General features: G+C 39.3%; 1 protein-coding gene across 1 annotated transcript in view; it reads right to left on the minus strand.

Annotated features, from left to right (window-relative positions):
• Positions 1-21,283, minus strand: part of NBAS (NBAS subunit of NRZ tethering complex) — a 191,303-nt gene that overhangs the window by 56,267 nt on the left and 113,753 nt on the right. The window contains exons 41-45 of the mRNA XM_074579377.1: positions 17,262-17,372; positions 13,677-13,927; positions 11,560-11,894; positions 4,167-4,385; positions 3,719-3,921 (exon numbers count right to left, since the gene is read on the minus strand). Coding sequence (XP_074435478.1) covers positions 3,719-3,921; positions 4,167-4,385; positions 11,560-11,894; positions 13,677-13,927; positions 17,262-17,372 — 1,119 coding nt within the window. The remainder of the gene's footprint in view (positions 1-3,718; positions 3,922-4,166; positions 4,386-11,559; positions 11,895-13,676; positions 13,928-17,261; positions 17,373-21,283) is intronic.

Here is a 21,283-nt window from a genome sequence, read left to right on the forward strand (position 1 = left end):
ACGAAGATGGTCAGCATCAACTGTATTTCATGTTCTCTGTATCATCTGCACCCCACCCAGATCTCAACAGAATTATTCAGGGACGTGTAAGTATAAACTGCGTGGAAGCTAGTTATTTTGCATTTTTTGGTCTCCTAGCCTGTTTCTCTGTAATTTTAAAATAAGCAATGACTCAGTTTGCTGGCATTGCATGAACAGGTTGGTTACTTGGTTTCTGTAATGCCATGGAAGAGGCAATGGCTGAGTTCTGGAGCTGTGAATCCCAGAAAAAAAATAGTACTAGAAGCAAGGCTCAGTCTCCATGTGTGGGATTGACTGTAGTACGATGGCACTAATAACAGCAAGAAACAGTAACAATGATAACACTGGAAGTTGAGCAAAACAACCCCCTTCCTCACATTAGAAATCTATTTCTCTCCAAGAGGTTAGTGTGTTGGAGTTTTTTTTTAGGTATCGTTGTTGCTTTCAAGCGCTGTAGGAAGCGCAGAGCACTCACACCTGCTGTTTAATTTGGAGGCAGGGTGTAACACAAAGGGAGATGGAAGAAGAGCAAAAACTCTTAAGAAGCATTCTTTATGAGAACGAAGAGCAAAAATTTATGGCCCACATTTTAATGGACAGACAGGCACATTTTTCAGAGCCTTGCAAATAAGAAAATTTGTTAAAAACCCCAAAAAACCAAAACAACTCTCAGAAATAGCCCATCAGGTTACTCCGAAGATGGAAATTGTACTTCTTCATGTAGGAACAGCTGTTGTAGCAACAGTCATTGATAGGTCTCTGCTACACAAATACCTGTATGAACTCTTTTTGTACCCACCATTTCCAACAAACATGCCTTTTGACTCTGTTTAAGAGGGAGGATTTATGTGCAATTGTAAATTTGGCAAAAAATTCACACGTGCAAATACGTATAATAGAACAATATTGTAAAGCTGCAGCTTTTAACTTAAAAACTCCCTCCAGTGATTAGGTTGAGCTCAGTGGCTTGTTTTGTTCAGACTTGCCGTTGTTCTTGTGGGGGACTTTAACCTCCCGGATATCTGCTGGGAATACAACACAGCAGAGAGGGAACAATCCAGGAGGTTCCTGGAATGTGTGGAAGATAACTTCCTCACACAGCTGGTAAGTGAGCAGATGAGGGAAGGTGCCCTCCTGGACCTGCTTCTTGTGAACAGGGAAGAACTTGTGGGGGAAGTAGAGGTTGGTGGCCGTCTAGGGCACAGTGATCATGAGATGATCGAATTTCTGATTCTTGGAGAAACAAGGAGAGGGGTTAGTAAAACTGCCACCTTAGACTTCTGGAGGGCAAACTTTGACCTGTTCCGAAGGCTGCTGGACAAAATCCCTTGGGAGGCTGCCCTGAAGGATATAGGAGCCCAGGAAGGCTGGACATACTTCAAGAGAGAAGTCTTAAAAGGCACAGGAGGAGGCTGTCCCCATGTGCCAAAAAACAAGTAGGTGGGGAAGGAGACCGGCCTGGCTAAATAGGGACCTTTGGCTGGACCTCAAGAACAAAAGGAGAGTCTATGACCTCTGGAAGAGGGGGCAGGTCTCTCATGAAGACTATAAAGATGTAGTGAAGCTATGCAGGGAGAAAATTAGGAGAGCCAAAGCGCAGCTAGAGCTCAACCTAGCTACAGCTGTTAAGGATAACAAAAAAGGCTTCTATAAATTCATTAACAACAAAAGGAGGGTTAGGGAAAATCTCCCTCCCTTACTGGATGCAGAGGGAAACAGTCACAAAGGATGAGGAAAAGGCTGAGGTGCTCAATGCCTACTTTGCCTCAGTCTTTAGCAGTGGAACTAGCTGTTCCCTGGGCACCCAGCCTCATGAGCTAGGAGACAGTGAAGGGAAGCTGAATGAGGTCATTACAATTAAAGAGGACGTGATCAGTGACCTGCTACGCCACTTGGATGTGCACAAGTCTATGGGACCGGATGGGTTACATCCAAGAGTGCTGAAAGAGTTGGCAGACGTACTCGCCAAGCCACTTTCCATTATCTACCTGAAGTCATGGCTAACTGGGGAGGTCCCAATGGACTGGAGGGTAGCAAATGTAGCGCCCATCTACAAAAAAGTCAGAAAGGAGGATCCGGGAAACTATAGGCCTGTCAGTCTGACCTCGGTAGCAGGGAAGGTCATGGAGCAGATCATCTTGAGTGCCATTACAAGTCATATAATGGACAAGCAGGGGATCAGGCCTAGTCAGCATGGGTTTACGAAAGGCAGGTCCTGCCTGACGAACTTGATCTCCTTCTATGACAGGATGACCCAATTATTGGATGAGGGAAAGGCTGTGGACATTGTCTACCTAGACTTTCGAAAAGCATTTGACACTGTCCCCCATAGAATTCTCATGGAAAAACTGGCGGCTCATGGCGTGGATGAGCATACGATCTGCTGGATCAAGCACTAGCTGGATGGGTGGTCCCAAAGAGTGGTGGTCAATGGAGCTAAATCCAGCTGGCGGACGGCCACAAGTCGTGTCCCTCAGGGCTCAGTGTTGGGACCATTTCTGCTTAACATCTTTATTGATGACCTTGATAAGGACATTGTATCATCAGCAAGTTTGCAGATGACACCAAGTTAAGCGGGAGTGTTGATCTGCATGAGGATAGGGAGGCTCTACAGAGAGACTTGGATAGATTGGATCGAAGGGCCAATGCTAATGGAATGAGCTTCAACAAGGCCACGTGCCGGGTCCTGCACTTGGGCCACAACAATCCCATGCATCACTACAGGCTTGGGGCAGTGTGGCTGGAGAGCTGCCTGGCAGAAAAGGACCTGGGGGTTCTAATTGACAAGCGGCTGAACATGAGCCAGCAGTGTGCCCAGGTGGCCAAGAAAGCCAATGCCATCCTGGCTTCTATTAGAAATAGCGTGACCAGCAGAAGGAGGGAGGTGATTGTCCCCCTGTACTCAGCACTGGTGAGGCCACACCTTGAGTATTGTGTCCAGTTCTGGGCACCTCAATACGAGAGAGATATCGAGGTGCTGGAGCGAGTGCAGAGGAGGGCAATGAAGCTGGTGAAGGGCCTGGAGAATAAATCTTACGAGGAGGGATTGAAGGAGCTGGGACTGTTTAGTTTGAGGAAGAGGAGGCTGAGGGGAGACCTCATCACTCTCTACAACTACTTGAAAGGCCATTGTAGAGAGGTTGGTGCTGGTCTCTTCTCACAGGTAATTAGTGATAAAACAAGAGGGAATGGGTTCAAGCTGCAGCAGGGTAGGTTTAGGCTGGACATTAGGAAAAAGTTCTTCACAGAAAGAGTGGTCAGACACTGGAATAGGCTGCCCAGGGAGGTGGTGGAGTCACCATCCCTGGATGTGTTTAAGACTTGTTTAGGTGTGGTGTTAAGGGATATGGTGTAAGGGAGAACTTTGTAGAGTGGGGTTGATGGTTGGACTCGATGATCCCAAGGGTCTTTTCCAACCTAAATGATTCTATGACTGCCCAGGCTTCCCAAACTCAGAAAACTCTGTCTTATCTGAATAAGAAATTGTAGGTAAACAGGAGCATAAACAATCCAAGAACTCATTTCTTGTTACTGCTCAATTTTCTGCAAAATCCAGACATTTGAAAGCAAACAAATACTCACTACAAAAAAAAAGATAACCAAATAAACAAAAGTCCACATCAAACCAACCAACAAAAAAAAGCCCCCGAAAAAACAGAAGGAATGTTTTTGGGTTTAATTGTGGCAGTGTACTTACCTTAACGTACATACGATTTTTTTAATAGCACATTGGACAATATCCTTGGGAGAAAGACCAAGATCTCCAACAGCCACTTGTAACAACTGCTGTATCATGTCCAGGGGTTGACCATCTATACACATAGCTACTGCTTGGTCGTGGATTTTTTCTTTCTCTGACCTTGATAAATCATATAAATAGCCATACTTCTGTAGTGTATCCTGTGAACAGATAATTTCTGAACATGAATCAGCGTACTCTTTATTTACATGGATGTATCATTCAGAGTCTTTCTTCCTACAGGATTTAAAACATACTATGGAAAAGATTGATGGAATTGAATTTTGAAAGACCAGGTCAGCAAAAACAAAGCTACAAAACATTAATAAAATATGACAGAAGATTGATATCCATCACTGCTAGTCATGGCAACACACAAAATAAGTGCCTGATCAGTAATCATTACCTGTTCGCTGTTTTTCAAATAAGTGATAAAACTATGAGTGAGTGTTTCCAGATGAGCAAGGGATTGCTGCAAATGATTCAGAGCTTCTTCATAAGCAACAGATGGATTTTCAGCATCTTCCATGTCATTCTCAGAAGTTTTTTTTCTTGATTTTTCAGAAAGATGTTTTACTGCCTTAATAGCCTTCTTTGTCACATCTGTCCTGGTTTCAACTGGCAGCTGAAAAAGATTACTCAATATTTAATCATTCATTATCTGTTCACTAAAATTTGTATTACAGCAGTGCCTAGAGGTCAAGTGGCTCCACTGTTGTACAGCACAGCATAAAACTAAATGAAGTATATTATGAAAAGCAACTTTATTTCTTATTAGTAATTTATTTAAAAAGGATCAGTATTCCATTAATTTCTTGTGCTGTCCTTTCTTTTCTTGATGTTGAACCTGATTCATATTAAACCATATGAAGCTTATTTTCCCTAGTAATATTCATTATTTTGTGAGTGCCACCTTCTAATCTTTGCTTTTTAATTCTGCATTGAGAGATGTCTGGGGATCATTTTACAAGATTAACTGAAGATCCTAACTGCTGAAAATTAACTTAAGGTTAGTTTTGTTAGGTTTAGATCGTTGTGTAGAGTGTATCACTAAGACTATAATCGTAAGCAAAAAACAGTAGGAGGTCTACAACTTTTAAATTAACCTATTTAAAGCACAAATTACACAAACTAGCAAGTTACTATTTGAAAGACCTGTACAACTAGATGTATCTAGCCATTAAACTGAAATAAGAAAATCCTGGTTGTTTTTTTGTTTTTTTGTTTTTTTTTTTCCATTAAACTTCTCATAAAGTTCGAATTCCTAAATATAGAGTCATATATACATTGAATGAAGTTTCTCCCACACTTCGCATGAAAGAGTCATTGTAGTGCATTAGAATGGAATTTAGGATCTCAGAAGGGAGCCTGGGCAATGATCACAGATTCCCAAGCTTCCAGAAACCAAGATTATTTTGGAAAGGGATGCAGACAGAAACAGTCTACATAGACAGTACTTGTAGCAAACTGTTGTGCTTTTAAGTCAGGAAAAAAAACACAGCTTCAGCTCAAAGTTTGAAATATGATTTAAAAATTCATGTATTATTTGTTAGTTTATAACTTCAAGCACAGTTTTAAGGATGCTTGCAATATACTTTCTAATGGGTGGGGGTCTCTGCCTAAACCCACAGGCATTAGGTACTTTTAATATCAGGTGTTTCAGTTACTGGAATACAAGACAAAGAACAAATCTTTAATTTTAAATTTGAAATACACCAGAAATAGAAAACCACGCTTAAATCTGTATGATTTAAAATCTTAAAAAAAAAATCTTAAATCATGCTTAAATCTGAATAGGAAAGAGGCTGATATACCACAGAAAGAAGAAAATTAGACCGCCACAGAATTTCTCATAAGGAAGTCAAATTGATGTTTATATCACAAATTAAACTATCTACTTGTAAAGACACAGAAAGCTTGACAAGGATTATGTAGCAGAAAGTTTTACAGTTTATATATTTAAATTATCCCCCCCCCAAAAAAACCCACAGAAAAACAACACCAAACAAAAAAAAAAAACAACACAGAGTGAAAGGTGTTTACTCCTGTTTTTTAGCGCTGTCGCAAGCCACAGTAATGGTGTACTGGACTTTTTTAAAGACAAAAGCAAAATGGTGGACATTGTGGCAAAAGCTAAGAAAACTTGCCAACTCTAACGGGGTAAATACAAAGGGTATTTTACCACTCGGTTTCAAACTCAACTCAGTTCTGTTCCCACCAAAAGAAATTAAGTATGATTTTGTTACTTTGAACAAGGTCTCATAGAATCGTAGAACGGTTTGGGTTGGAAGGGACCTTAAAGATCATCTAGTTTTAACCACCCTGGGCAGGGACACCTCCCACTAGATCAGGCTGCTCAAAGCCCCATCCAGCCTGGCCTTGAACACTTCCAGGGATGGGGCATCCGCAGCTTCCCTGGGCAACCTGTTCCAGTGCCTCACCACCCTCACTGTAAAGAATTTCTTCCTAATACCTAACCTAAATCTACCCTCTTTGAGTTTTAAAATGGTTTAAAACTGTTACCCCTTGTCCTATTGCTACACTCCCTCATAAAGCATCCCGCCCCATCTTTCCTGTAGGACCCCTTTCTGTACTGGAAGGCTGCTGTAAAGTCTCCCTGGAACCTTCTCTTCTCCAGGCTGAACAACCCCAACTCTCTCAGCCTGTCTTCACAGGAGAGGTGCTCAGCCCTCTGATCATCTTCGTGGCCCTCCTCTGGACTCACTCCAAAAGGTCCCCGTTGTTCTTATGCTGAGGCTCCCAGAGCTGGGTGCAGTACTCCAGGTGGGGTCTCATAAAAGCAAAGTAAAGGGAGAGAATCACCTCCCCCAAGGGATGTCATGCAGGGCAGTGTCAAACGCTTTGCACAAGTCAAGGTAGGTGATGTCAATTGCTCTTCCCTTATCCACCAACCTGTAACCCCATCATAGGGGGCCACGGAATTTGCCAAACACGATTTGCCTTTAGTTGAAGCCATGTTAGCCGTCACCAATCACCTCCTTATTTTCCATGTGCCTTAGCAGAGTTTCCAGGAGAATCTGCTCCATGATCTTGCTGGGCACAGAGGTGAGACTGACCAGCCTGTAGTTCCCCGGGTCTTCCTTTTATCCCTTTTTAAAAAATGAAGGTTATCTTTCCCCTTTTCCAGTCAGCAGGAACTTTACCAGACTGCCATGACTTCTTAAATATGATGGATAGTGGCTTAGCAACTTCATCCACCAATTCCCTCAGGACTAGTATATGCATTTTATCAGGCCCCATGGATTTGTGCAACTTCAGGTTCCTTAGATGGTCTTGAACCCAGTCTTCTCCTACAGTGGGTGATTATTCATTCTCCTAGTCCCTTCCTTTGCCTTCTGTGACTTGGGAAGTGCGGCTAGAGCACTTGCCAGTGAAGACTGAGGCAAAAAAGTCATTGAGTACCTCAGCCTTCTCCATATCCTGGGTAACCAGATCTCCCGTTTCCTTCCAGAGAGGGCCCACATATTCCCATATCTCCCTTTTATCATTGACATACTTGCAGAAGCTTTTCTTGTTGCCCTTGGCATCCCTGGCCAGATTTAACTCTATCCGGGCTTTAGCTTTCCTGATCTGATCCCTGGCTGCTCGGAAAATTTCTCTGTGTTCCTCCCCAGCTAGCTGCCCTTGCTTGTCTCAATATCAGGTTTTACTATAAGCAGGGAGAAGGTGATACTCTTCACGTCACATTAAAATTTAATGACTAGGATTTCTATATGCATTTTGTAAATCTGATAAAAAGATAAAAACAGATACATACTTCATTTTTTCCCCTTCTACTGTACATTCTAATGTTCAAAATGCAATTAAAAGATGCAAAAGGAAAACAATTTAAGTATTCCACCTAACTGTTGTCTCCTAGAACACAGTGTGAATATACTGCTAGTTTAGAAGTCATGGTGCCATAAGCATACACAGAATAGAACATTAAAAAAGAGAATACAGGTTCTTCCACACACTATTTTAATTTTGCATTCATATTTGCATAGTGCCAAAATGCAGCACTACCAACATATCATTTCTCTGGTTGTTTTATTCCAAAACACGAATGCCTATCCTCTGTACTTGTAGTCAGTTTCAGTAATGAGATTTGGTATCATACCCAGTAACAAAAAAAAGGTAGCTTAACGGCTAGTTCAATCCTTGTTTGCATGTGAAGAGAAGTTTTCTTTTTAAGAAGCTTTTACGGTTTAAAAAGATTTTTAATTCTATAGGCTATAAAGTGTAATGAAAAATCCTAAAAATCTGTTTTCTTTCATTTTCAAAGCAAGGAACACCACATACTATTTCAGCTCAAAAGATTTCACTCCTCAGGGTAAAACTCATCTCAGAAGCCAATTTCCTTCAGAATACGTAAGTATTTCTTAATAAATTATTGTACAAGTAGCATTCACTCACACATGAAGAAGCTGACCCTGCCACTCTTATTGCCAGTGATTAGCACACAGCTTTGAGATGATGGAAACAGCTCCCCTCCTTTTAATGCCACAGGAACCTGGGATCTGGGCAACACTGAAACACAGAATGGTTGGAAGGGACCTCTGGAGGGCATCTGGTCCAAATCCCCTGCCACCTACAGCCAGTTGCCTAGGACCACGTCGAGATGGATTTTTAATATCTCCAATGTGGGAGACTCCACCACCTCTCTGCTCCACCTGTGCCAGTGATCGGTCACCCTCTTAATGAAAAATGTTTCCTGATGCTCAGATGGAACAGTTTGTTCCGGTTCCCGTCTCTGCCACTAAATCCCAGCTTTATGTATTCCACCACCCAAAAGTCCCGTAGCTACAAGCCAACCAGCTATACTAGAATGGAAAGCAAATTACTTTAGTTAATTCAGAAGTAAGTTAAACAGTTATTGAACAACAAAAGCTGGTTCCCAATTCCTATGGGCAGAGAGAAAAAGAAGAGCAAAAGCAAGAAAATTTGTGGATCAAGATAAAGATAGTTTAATACATAATGGAGGGCAGGGGGGGAAGTGAACCAACCAAAACTAACTGATGCAAAGGCAATTACTCACCACCTCCCACACGCAGACCAATGCGAAGCCAATCTCCAAGCAACAACCATCTCTGAAGACACCCTTCCAACCTCCTCTTTGTTACTGCTGCGCATGACATTATATGGCACAGATCGCCCCTTTGGCGAGCCTAGGTCGTGGCTGCCTCCCCTTCCCACTTTTTGCCTATCTGCAGCCTACTCAGGGCTGGGGTGTTGACAAAAAAAGAAAGCCTGTGATGATGTTTAAGGCTCATTTAGATGTGGTGTTAAGGGATATGGTGTAAGGGAAAACTTTGTAGAGTGGAGATGATGGTTGGACTCGATGATCCCAAGGGTCTTTTCCAACCTAAATGATTCTATAAACAAAAGTCCACATCAAACACAGAAAGAGTGGTCAGACACTGGAATAGGCTGCCGAGGGAGATGGTGGAGTCACCATCTCTGAGTGTGTTTAAGACTCATTTAGATGTGGTGTTAAGGGATATGGTGTAAGGGAAAACTTTGTAGAGTGGGGTTGATGGTTGGACTCGATCCCAAGGGTCTTTTCTAACCTAAATGATTCTATGATTCTATGATCACTCAAGACTCTTCTTCATCGTTGCTGACCAAGAGGGGCTTTTAGATGGAAGTGCTGTCCCATGATGACAACAGAGTGCATTTCATAACCTCCCTGGACGACTTTCTCTCACTTTAAGCTCCCTCTCAATGTCCACTTCGAAGAACTCCACCAATTTTCTGTATGTGAGAAAACTCAGATGTCTCAGTGACAGCAGAAATTATTTCACGGTAATGACCATGGGGTTTTTTGGGTCCTTTTTGTATGTTAAGTATCAGTGCTTCCATAAAATAAAGAAATGGGCATCTGTTATGGGGGTGCGAAACTGATGGCAAAGTACTAAAGTACTTGGCCGTAGAACTGGGCTGGGAAGAAAGTGCTAAATCAGAGATTAAAAAGAGTGATCGCATGATGAGTGCAGCCTAAGCACAGGATAAAATTTTAAGTAAAAGGTGCAAACCAAAAGGCAGCTTTTATGTATGATGCATTTTTCAGATGAAAGTTAGAGGAAAGAGATCTCTGAGAATTAAATTTTCAAGTTCTACAATGCTAATTTTTCATTGTACGCTTCCGCGTGGAAATTGGGTGGGATCCTGAGGCAAACCTAGTTGCAAGCTGGTTAACCAGCTGTTTCATTCCCAAACCCAGTGCAGGGGACACACTAAATCAGCTGATTTAATCAGCTGTTTCAAACACTACTTGAGTGCCTTTCATGGCCAAAAAGCTAACAGATTTCTGCTACGAAGTTCTGCTTGGCCACCAACCACAATAACTCTGCCATCAATATCTCCTTCCTGCTACTCCTACTCATCGTAAGAGAGTAGAGAAACTGTATTACAATCTTGAACGGAAGTAAGCAAATGAAAATAAACAATGTTTTTCGGAACAGATACAGAATGGAGGCTATCCATCCTCTCCCTGCATCAATCGTCTGGGACAAATGAGAAATAATCTTGAAATGCCCAAGCTACATTAACAGCATGAGTTTCAAGTAGTCACTAGTGGTGATCATACGTGAGGACAGTGGTTCCTTCTCATTAGACAACAGTCATCCCCTGGCTACCTCAGCCCAGGGTCAGGTCTGGCAACTGAGATCTCAGGGAGCATGTCAGTCTTTCCTGACAAGCATGAAACACTCCGTATATGATAAAAAGGATCAAAACGTCCAAACAAGACAGTGGTTCTGCTGAACACACGTAAGAGACAGCTGATACAACTAGTGATAAAATATGTTGGTCTAGCATGACAGACAGATCAAAGCATAAATTTGGTGCTGACGAAGCTTTTCATTTTCTCAGGATTTCAATGAACAGCAATTTATTTTTTTTTTTCAACAAATTCTGGTATAGATACAGGTTAGATGGGTTCTAATAAATTTATATTAATATTGTGGGAACGCTAAAACAATACCCAGGGAGGGAACAAATGACACCTCATTGAATGTGGTGAATAAACACCTCTGGAAAATAAGCACAACTCAGAATAAAAAAGATAAAGGCGCCAAAAAACCCCCACAAAACACCTCCTCTTTATCATCTTTTCATTTCAGATTAAGTTAGTAAAGACATCTCAAGATCTTTTAATAAGGAAATATCCAAGAAATCTCATCTATTTTTGTATGCTTGGCAGTAAAGACATACAAGAAAGCACAGGCAAAACTTTGTTAGAAACATCCTTTTAAGGAGGTTGCACTGGGCAAAAAGAAACTGGAGATCTGTTCTTCCAATAACACGTTCTTTCAATAACAGGCTTTCAGCCAGATGGAGATTATGACAGAGTTTATCATTTATATTATTACAGTGCCTAGAAACCATATGCATTGGCCCAGAACGCTTCTCTGTGGAGGATCCTATTCAGAATGCAAAAGTCTGGTAGTGAACACAAGCCTGCGGCACAACAAATTTTAGGATGAGCACAAGTAAAATAAACAAATACACAAGAAGAATAACTGATTTTCTGCTGAAGCAGAATGCAGAGACTTCGGGATTCCATGCAAAACTCTTATTCACAGAGCTAACTCCTCTAACCGAATAAAAAAAAAATAATCCTTTTTTATACTAGCAGTCATAAAAAGAAGAAGTAGGCAGAGGAAGGCAGGTTTATGAATTTATCTTTAAAAACTGTAAAATGAAAAATGTAAAAATTTGCTGAGACTTTCTCGTTGATACTATATTCAGCTGTGCCTCACCCGAGGCCTGAAATTCTTCAATATATATCTGCTTACCTTTGTGACAGCTTTTGAGGAAAAGGTAATTTCATCAATAAAAGTGACAATATCATCTGGATCAAGTCTATCCAAGTACTTTGAACACATATCATATGCATGTAGCCATTCATCCATGGTTTCTGGTATTTTTTTAATGAGATGATGATCACCATTCCAAAAAAGTTTTTGTAACCAGACAGCATAAATAGAGCTTGGTGACAGCATGCCACCATCTTTTTTAGGAATTTTGGGAGCCAGTTTGGAAATAGATAAGATATTTTGACTTGTAAGGATGGGCTCCAGTGTTTCCAGGGGGTCTTCATTTTCATTTGTTAGCTTTTTATAATTAAGACCTATTGACATAAGGAGAAAGAGGAAAATAAAATAAGAGTTATTAATAGTTAAATATACTCAAACTCTACATTTATGTGTAAAACAATCAGTGCTAAACCAGTATCTGCATAACTAGGAAGACTCTACTCCATCTCTTTTTACAACCGTACATACTGACAAACTGGGGAGCAAGGCAGGTTTGTGTACAGGTAACACTGGGATTTTATGATGTCCTGATGTGTGCAAAACCTCTCAGTGCCTGGAATATATTTTAACATTACATATCGATACAAACCAAAAAAGCAGATTCTCAAAAAAGCAAGAATATATATATAGTATATAGAATCATGCTACTATTTTTTTAATAGAAAGCCTAGAAAACCTCAAGACATAAGTCTTCATTAATTAAAGAAAGATGTATCCTGATCATGTAACAATTGGCACTTACTACCCATCTCAACAAAAATGCAAGGCACTAACCACAAGTAAGCTAAGCTCAATTAGAGATAGGACATGGAGATCCATTTACATGAATATCTATATAATAGAAGAGTCCTACTACTTCAGTTCCTACAGGAAGAAAAATCTTGCAAATTATTCTAGCAACAACAAAATATTTCTAGCAACAATACTATTTTATTCTCTATGCATATAATTCTTAAGACAACGGACCTCTATTGCCATGTTTTTCTTCACATACTTTGGGCCCGTAACCTCTACAAACACTTTGATCTTACCCCTTGCCTACTATCTATAAACTATGCTGAATACTGAGAATTTTAATTAAGGGTGTAATACAATAAATTTAATTTTCTACCATACAAAGTTACTAATTTGTGTCTGATGTATGGTCCTAGGACTTTTTTTTGAGCAACATTTAAAAATAATTTTGAAGGGAAACCAATAACTTCTTGACAGGTTTTTCTTCAACAAGCACCGCTGAACTTGAGTGTTTAAACACACCAATAAGAAGTGAAGTTAATCCCCACAAAAAATTATCGCCTTTTTTCCTTCCTGCAATACATGACTTCATATGCACAATCTCTCCAAATTCTGCAGCAAAGTTAATGTCTGCTATGGTTGCAGTATTGAACAATCAATTCATCCACGCAGCAGGTAATCTCACACAGTGCGTATTTTGCATTCTGAAACTGGATTTGGAGTTATTCAACTGAAATTCAAGATACTGCTAATACTTGACTAACAAGCAAATTGAAACTAGTGTTCAAAATTTCAGAGTGCTTTCCAGCAGCTCACTTTTATAATCATTGTCTGATAATGTACGAGGACAAATAATGTTGTGGTTCTTCAAAAGCAAAAGGTAACGTCAAGGATAAAACACAAAATAAAATTACCCTCTTTAAAACAAACACACAAAATGCTTAAAGTTCCTGATGTATTATGTAGTTCAGACTTTTGAAAGGGAAATTTTCTTTGAGTTGTTTGAGAATATTCATGTTAAGCTTACAGTGTTAAAAATTCTGCTCTAGGTGGTCTGTATTTTTTCCTTTCAAAATTGTCTATGAACCACTGCCAATAATTTTAATCTGCATCACCAGTAGAAACCTGGTTTTAAGTACTTTCTGCTTGCTGTGATAGAGCAAACTGGATTTTCAGTAACAGTAAGAGAAGGAACTTGCTCCTATAAGATATGACTAACTTACTAAATTACTTGCATTCATCTGATATGCTTATTGAAAAAAATTACCTGGAGTATAACCTAGATAAGCATCATCATGTCCACACTCACATAATAGTATAATAAATACAGCTATGAAGAAAAGAAACAGGAACTCTCCTACCTGGTGCAACTGCTTTGAATTTTTTCAGGAGTCGGATGTGAGTTTCAGGTTTAACAGCATGCTTCACCACTTCTGAGCAACCACAATTTTCAAGGAGCGTAAAATAATAGAGCAACCGCTGGTGATCTCTACCTTCAATACTTGGGTAAACATATTTAACCATGCGTTCATGTAAGGTTTCAGGACTGGTTTTCAAAGTCTCAAAGAGACCAAGACTTTGTGCTCTTTCTTCTATTTCCAGCGTCGATAACCTGCATTTAGAAAGGAGTTTGGCTTTAAAGGCCTGGAAATGCCATGAGAGACTCTTCAGCTGCACACTTGGGAGACAGGACAATACTTTCCTTGGCTTCTGGTTAACTTTTAAAGACATTTTGAAAGAGTAAATACTCATTCATAAATATTTAGACAGTCGTTATTCTGCATAAACAAAAGCTAAAGAGCTCTTCTATTTCCTGATCTTGTTATGTGTTGACTTGGACACGCAGATTAAAGGTCATGAATGCTGACGTGGGATTGAAAACAGCATTTCACATCTCTAAGTATAGTTATATGTAAAAGTAGACGTATGTCCAGAGGATGTGTACAGCAAGACTTAAAAAAAATAAGAAGAAAAGGAAAAAAAACAAACCCAACCAGACTTGTGGCTGCATGATGCTAGAAAATCCCATAGCCCAATTGGAAGTTCGCCTGATCTATTATCTATTACTTTCTATTTTCTATAATTGACAGGCACCTGTGAATGCTTTGAGAGGTATTATCACTGAAAATTGGCTCTTGCCCACTAGTTAATCTATTTGACACTATTATTCATGCTTAGCATATTTCATTTGACAGTTTTATCAAGTTGCTTCTCAAATTGTCATCCATGGAAGCTTATGAAAAGATCAGCAAGTCTTGGGTTGACCTCAGCCAGTCTCACTGCTTCAGGAAATTTTTTCCTGACCCTTTTTGAAAAGAATACATTAGCTCTTTCACAGCATGAATTCAGACACCTCCAGCTGACTACATAAAAGATCACTGAATGCAATCACTCCTTTTTTCCTCAGCTAGAAGAAAAATGGGTGCATATCAAGGAAGTCTCATCTTAACTTTATACCCTTCTCAAATCAAAGTTTTACCTAAAAACTGAGGAAAGAAGTAACATACAGATGACTACCACCTTGACTATCCCCAGAGTTCAATCACATGCCACGTTAAGTAGTACATTTCATTTGGAAATCAGATGTCTTCTAATCCCATTTGATTTTCTTCTACCTTTAAAATTGATTAAATTAGAATTTCAACATCAATTTTTCCTGAGTATAAATGCCACGTGTAAGTTAGTGTTTCTCTTTGATATCCGAGTAAAATTTGTCTCAGTTTCATTCCTAAAGATTATTTTCTTACAGCAAATACCACAAACACAACCTTCTCTCACTCATTCATCTCAGATCCTCTGATTTCTGAGGGAGAATAAATTACCTTTAAGTTATTTTTACACCTAGAATCTACCCCAGGTAGGCTGTTAACCTTGCAAACATTATTTTAATTATCTAAATTCTTGTTATTTGTTAAGTGTTCTACCATATTGATTGAAATAAGTATGATATTAATGGAAATAAAGCATCATTCACTCTTAATATCAGACAAAACCGACACTTGGATGTGATGTATTTCAAGAGTGTGATTTGAATACATTTTTCTGTCCTCGCCCAAAGTTCAAACTAAAGGCTAGATGGACATTAAATTACACAAACAGGATCTACTGAGGTTTGCCATGTGGTTTTGGGGCAGGGCTGGTGGTGGATAGGAAAGGTTCATTATGCTGTTCAGAAACAGAATAATAGATTCTGCCACAAGAAAACATAACATTTCCTGTCACTGAAATCTTAAAATGCATTTTATAGCTTTTTGGTAATCAAATGTGATCAGACGCTTCAAAAGAAGCAATTAAGTTTTCACTGAATTTAAAAAAAAAAAATGTAATCCTAAATAATTTTCAGAGTCAAATTCACAGCACAAGAGAAAAGCTTGTGATGTTTATTTGCCATAAAGTAATCAAAGAAATAGTTAATAGAAACTACGCTAGTGCTTCTTTTGAGCTTCTCCTACATAAAGTGGCTTATAGAAATACCACATATTTGGTTAAAGAGATTAAGTCTTAGAATAAACTTCTTTCAGTTCAGAATGAATGCATAACGAGGCATGCATTATTAATAACATAATCCCAAGACTAAAATATACTGTAATGGCCATATGCTGTCAATCAACTTTAAAATGAGATTATGATACAACAAAAACATGCTCAGCAGCACATTATGCTATTATACATCAATTTTCAAAACTTTTTTTGAATTTCATTAGGGAAAAGGTTGTTACTTTGTACTTCAGTGATTTCAGAATTCTATGAATGCTAACTCATGGAGGACAAGAACAAAGAAAATGAGAGAAAACTGTTGCAAAATACCTTAGGTAATATTCCAGTCCCAGAGAAGTCAGTTGGCTCTTTCACGTTCACCCCAGCGTTGCCATGTTTATACCCTGACTGTCTATTTTGTTTAAAGCACTACATAATTTAGCAGCATCAAAATTTAGAGTGTATGACTCCTCTGTTTTCTAGAGGAAGCAAAGAAAATCTCAGAATGTTATTTCATCTTCTCAGATCATCACCAGCATCTATCAGGTGTTGGGTTTTTTTTATGCCTCATGTTTTATAAAACATTTTAAGGCTTTTTAATTAATAGTTAATGTTAAGAGAGGTACAAATACTGCTGTAAGCTAAAGGTGCTTTCACAATTTAAAATCTGAAACAAACGAGACAAATCTGATCACATCTGTCAGGACAGCAGATAAGAGCTGCTCTATTACACAGGGGGCTCTACATCACTGTCATCCAAATGCACTTTCAGGCAAGTAGCTTAGTGATTCATTGAATAGGTTTATTCACCTTTCAGTGGGCAAAAAATGTGTGTCTGACTGACAAGATGTCGAAGTTTAAAAAAAAAAAAGCAGCTCTGGAACCAACTCTGGAATAGAAAAGAAAAGCATCCCTCTCCCCATGCCCCCACCAATGCCAGGTCTGGTCTGCCATAATCTTGTAGGCTAGAACAGCTCCAAAACTGAAACTGAGATGAACAGATGAATAATGTGAATGGTAAACTCCAATACATTTATTTCCTTTGCTATTATGTAGAAGAGAAATCAATAAATAGCAAAACTTTTTTAAAAAATAAATAATTACATAAAAATGATCAAGCCTCAGGACATATTCTAAGAACTGTAAAACTAACTACAAGATGAGTTGCTGTCAGAAGAGAGCACTAAGCATTCAAAGCCGTGGAAACCTAAACACTGAAACCAAGTCCCAGGATACTCTTAAGAACAATAAGACACATACGGATTTCTACCCTTGCTTGTAACACCTGTTTCCGTGGATGATTACAAAAGCATCACATGGAAAAGACAAACATTACCAAGCTAACACAACACAATGAACACAAAAACACAAACCAAACTCTGCCCCCAATGTGCTTAAATTTTCTCATAGATTAGCACATATTTCTGTGTAACAGAATTCTACGTGTATTTGCAGGGGAGACAACATACCCGCTGTCAGTGAACAGAAATTCCAGATGGGTCATATAAACTTCCCAAAGTGGAACGTTGTATCGCTGAGCCAAAGAAACAGCAATCTTGTAGACATTTTCTTCCAGTGTTCTTATGTAGAAAAGACATGAAAGAAAACAAGGAAAAGAAACACTAAGCCCCAAGAGACACAACATGAAAATAAATATTTATATTACAAAAGTAACAATTTCTTTTTAATTGTTTTTTCTTTTCATAAAGCAAGAAAATAGAACCACAGTTAAATAAAAACACATGAAGTGCATCTTCTTGTATTTGCTTACACTCAGAGCTGCATTTGCAGAAAAAATAAAAAATAGGAAAAAAAACCCACCCCAAACCTCAAACTACAGAGCTATTCCAAAGACAGGCACCTGCTCCACATACACTCTGGTTCTCAATGACAGTTTCTGCTTAACCTTTGTGCTAAAGCAAAAACCTCAGTTTTCATTTCATTTCAATTATAAAGCGGCAGAGGATGTAACGTGTCACAGTTAGTGTTTATTTGATTTAGTTGTGACACCTACAGTATTTTAGCACAAGTGGTAGGTAGGTCCTCCAAGCTCTTCCTACGAGTTCAGACAAAAACACTCTTCGTATTTGCAGACTAAAATAAGGTGTGAAAGTGTTCAGCTCCACTCTGTAAATGTCCAGGGATTATTAAAAGCTAGTTTTCTGTTATTGTATATCCCTTCAACGGAACACATGGTGAATCTGCGAAGTGACCGAAGTCTGAAGTTAACTTCATTATTAATTTTTACTAATCCTAGCATGGCTCAAATAGACACACAGAGTTTTTGGTTTTATGTTGGTACAGGTGCAATACAAAAATATTAAGGCTGATGCTGGGTTTTGGGTTGGTTGCGGTTTGTTTTGGTTTTTTTTAGAATAATTCCAAGAAAAATACTACTTGTTTATAACTACATCCTAATAGACCTGTCACGAACAACTTTTTTTAAAAGAGGGAATACTGCTGACTATGTTAGTTTAGATTCTTTTTAATTAAAACATCATGAGAGACTAAGGAAAAGCGCCTTACACAACATGAACTATTACAAAATACAATTGCAACTGTCAGTAAATTAGCTTACAAAATTATATTCAATGACACTTTTTTGGACCCATGTTAAAAAGAGTTTACTCCATAAACTTGAGTGACTTTAGCATATTATGTTTAACACCTTCCTAGATTGATTACATTGTTTTCTGTAATACTGGGAGGGTGGAGCAGAGACACTGCGAAGCAACAGTAACCTTTAGTACAAAATTTTCTACGCTATTATCACGATGAATGTATGACAATAAAAGGAAAGCAGAACACCACCACTCCCAGATTAGAGACCATATCCTCACAGTTCTTTTTTTTCTTTTCTTTCTGTCATTTATGCATCTTGATCTATGCTAAATAAAGCTTACAGCTAGAGTCTATGATCTTCCCGCCGTCCTTGGGGAACATGAACACCTGACACATCCATACACTTTAATTCTGATTTTTAGATGCTCAAACGTATCATTACATTCTACTGCAACAGTTACTACAGATACTGCAGAATTAAAATAAATCTAGGATACAGAGCAGAAAAGCAAAATGCCAAGAAAAAACATAACACTGAAAAATCTTCACAACCAGCTATCAGAACAGTCTTTGCATTATAACTACTGCCCTAATAGCTAAAGCAAAACCAAAACCAACAAACCACAAACAAAAAACACAACAAAAAGCCCCCCAAAACCAATAACCTTCTCATGATGACTCTTAGTAATAACAAAACCTGAAAAATATTATGCACTTTACATTGAATAACATGCATGTAAATTAAAGGAGGCAGAACAGAATCACAGACTAGTCTGGGTTGGAAGGGACCTTTAAAGGTCACCTAGTCCCAACCCCCTGCAGCGAGCAGGGACACCTTCAACTAGACCAGGTTGCTCAGAGCCCCGTCCAACCTGACCTGAAATGTTTCCAGGGATGAAGCATGTACTATTTCTATGGGCAACCTGTGCCAGCGTTTCAGCACATTCATTGTAAATAATGTTTTCCTTCTATCTAGTCTGAATCTACACTCTTTTAGTTTAAAAGCATTACACCTTGTCCTATCGCTAAAAAGTCTGTCCCCATCTTTCCTGTAAGTCCCCTCTAGGTACTGCAAGGCCGCTATAAGGTCTCCCCGGAGCCTTCTCTTCTCCAGGCTGAACAACCCCGACTCTCTCAGCCTGTCCTCATAGCAGAGGTGCTCCAGCCCTCGGATCATTTTTGCATCCCTCCTCTGGGCCCGCTCCAACAGGTCCATGTCTTTCCTGTGCTGAGGGCCCCAGAGCTGGATACAGGACTCCAGGTTGAACACAAGCATTAAGAGAAATCGATTTTGACAAAAATAAAAGTATTTACTGAAATATATTTAGGAAGAAGGAAAAACAAAACAAAAAAACTTAACACAAAACCAAACCAAAACAACAAAAAAACACCAAACCGAAACAAAAAAAAAACACACTCTACCCTGTGTCTTCTGTTCCAATAGCCACAGCACCTTCCCTCTGAGTTTCCAGCACAGCAAAGCTCCCTGTACCCAACCTCTTGAAACTAGACTCAATACTTGAATGAAAACAGAAGAGCACTTTTTAACCCAGCCAGCAATGACGTACATATAAGAGGATGATGATCTAAACTTTTTCAAAAATACTCAGTAAGAGTCATCTAGTCCTTAGAGGCAGATGCTCTAGTCTATTTTTTGACATTAAGGAGAAGCACCATGACAACACTGCATTGTAAATTCCAGATTAGTAGCCACAGTTTGTGCAGGTTGTCATTAAGCACATAAAAGCAGATTTTTTTTTTTTAACCAGGGATACATAACAGCTGCTGCAAATCATAACACACAAACTTACATTCCTTTGCCTTTTCCAGAAATCATTTGCCGTACTCTCAAGGGGGTAACTAGTTGAAGTGAAAACAAAGATTCCTGCAAGAACTGCACAGTGAGTATGCCACTGGCGAAGGGGAAGATAACAGAGGATATTCAGGTAAAGCTACACTGGAGACGATGAGGTTAACAGAACTATTCTGTAGGCTAGTCCTCAACACTGATCTCAATACTTTCATTTATTAAAAAAAAAACAAAACAAAACCAAAAGTACAATACATTACTTTCCTTGTATCATCAATTCAGATACAGAATATCTTAACAGAAGAAAAAGATGATCTTTAGGAATGCTCCAATAACCCTCTGCTTAAGAAGTAAATGCTACAGTGACCTCTGAAACGAACAATGGAGCTACTGGAGAGAGTCCAGTGAAGGGCCACAAAGATGATGAATGTCCTGGAGCATCGCTCCTGTGAGGAAAGGATGAGGGAGCTGGGACTGTTCAGCCTGGAGAAGAGAAGGCTCAGGGAGGATCTCATCAATGGATATAAATACCTGAAGGGAGGGTGCAAGGAGGACAGAGCCAGGCTCCTTTCAGTGGTGCCCAGTGACAGGACCAGAGACAATGGGCACAAACTGAAACACAGGAGGTTCCCTCTGAACATCAGGAAACACGCTGTTACTGTGAGGGTGACCAAGCACTTGCACAAGTTGTCTAGGAGGCTATGGAGTCTGTATCCAGGGAGTTATTAAAAAGCCATCTGGACACAGTCCTGGGCAACTGGCTCTAGGTGACCCTGCTTGACCAGAGGGGTCGGACCATACGGTCTCCAGAAGTCACTTGAACCTCAACCATTCTATGATTCAGTGAAAGAGGAAGATGATACAAATGCTTTAGTACCATGTTAACTCAGTCAACCATATAATCAGCAGTGGCTCTGGGACCTACTGGGATCCACTCCCCCTAGCACTTCATAAACCTTACTAAAATCCTATCCTTCTGCCTTAACAGTGGCATGCAGTGGCAGCATAAGGCAATGGACATTTAAGGAAATGATATTGTACAAGTAAAGAACAGTAACAAACCATTTAAAACAAGATAGTGTTATATATGTATAATGTTATAAAAAGATAACATTGAGA

The sequence above is a fragment of the Larus michahellis genome, chromosome 3 (assembly GCF_964199755.1).
Source record: "Larus michahellis chromosome 3, bLarMic1.1, whole genome shotgun sequence".
In the NCBI taxonomy this organism is placed as follows: domain Eukaryota; kingdom Metazoa; phylum Chordata; class Aves; order Charadriiformes; family Laridae; genus Larus; species Larus michahellis.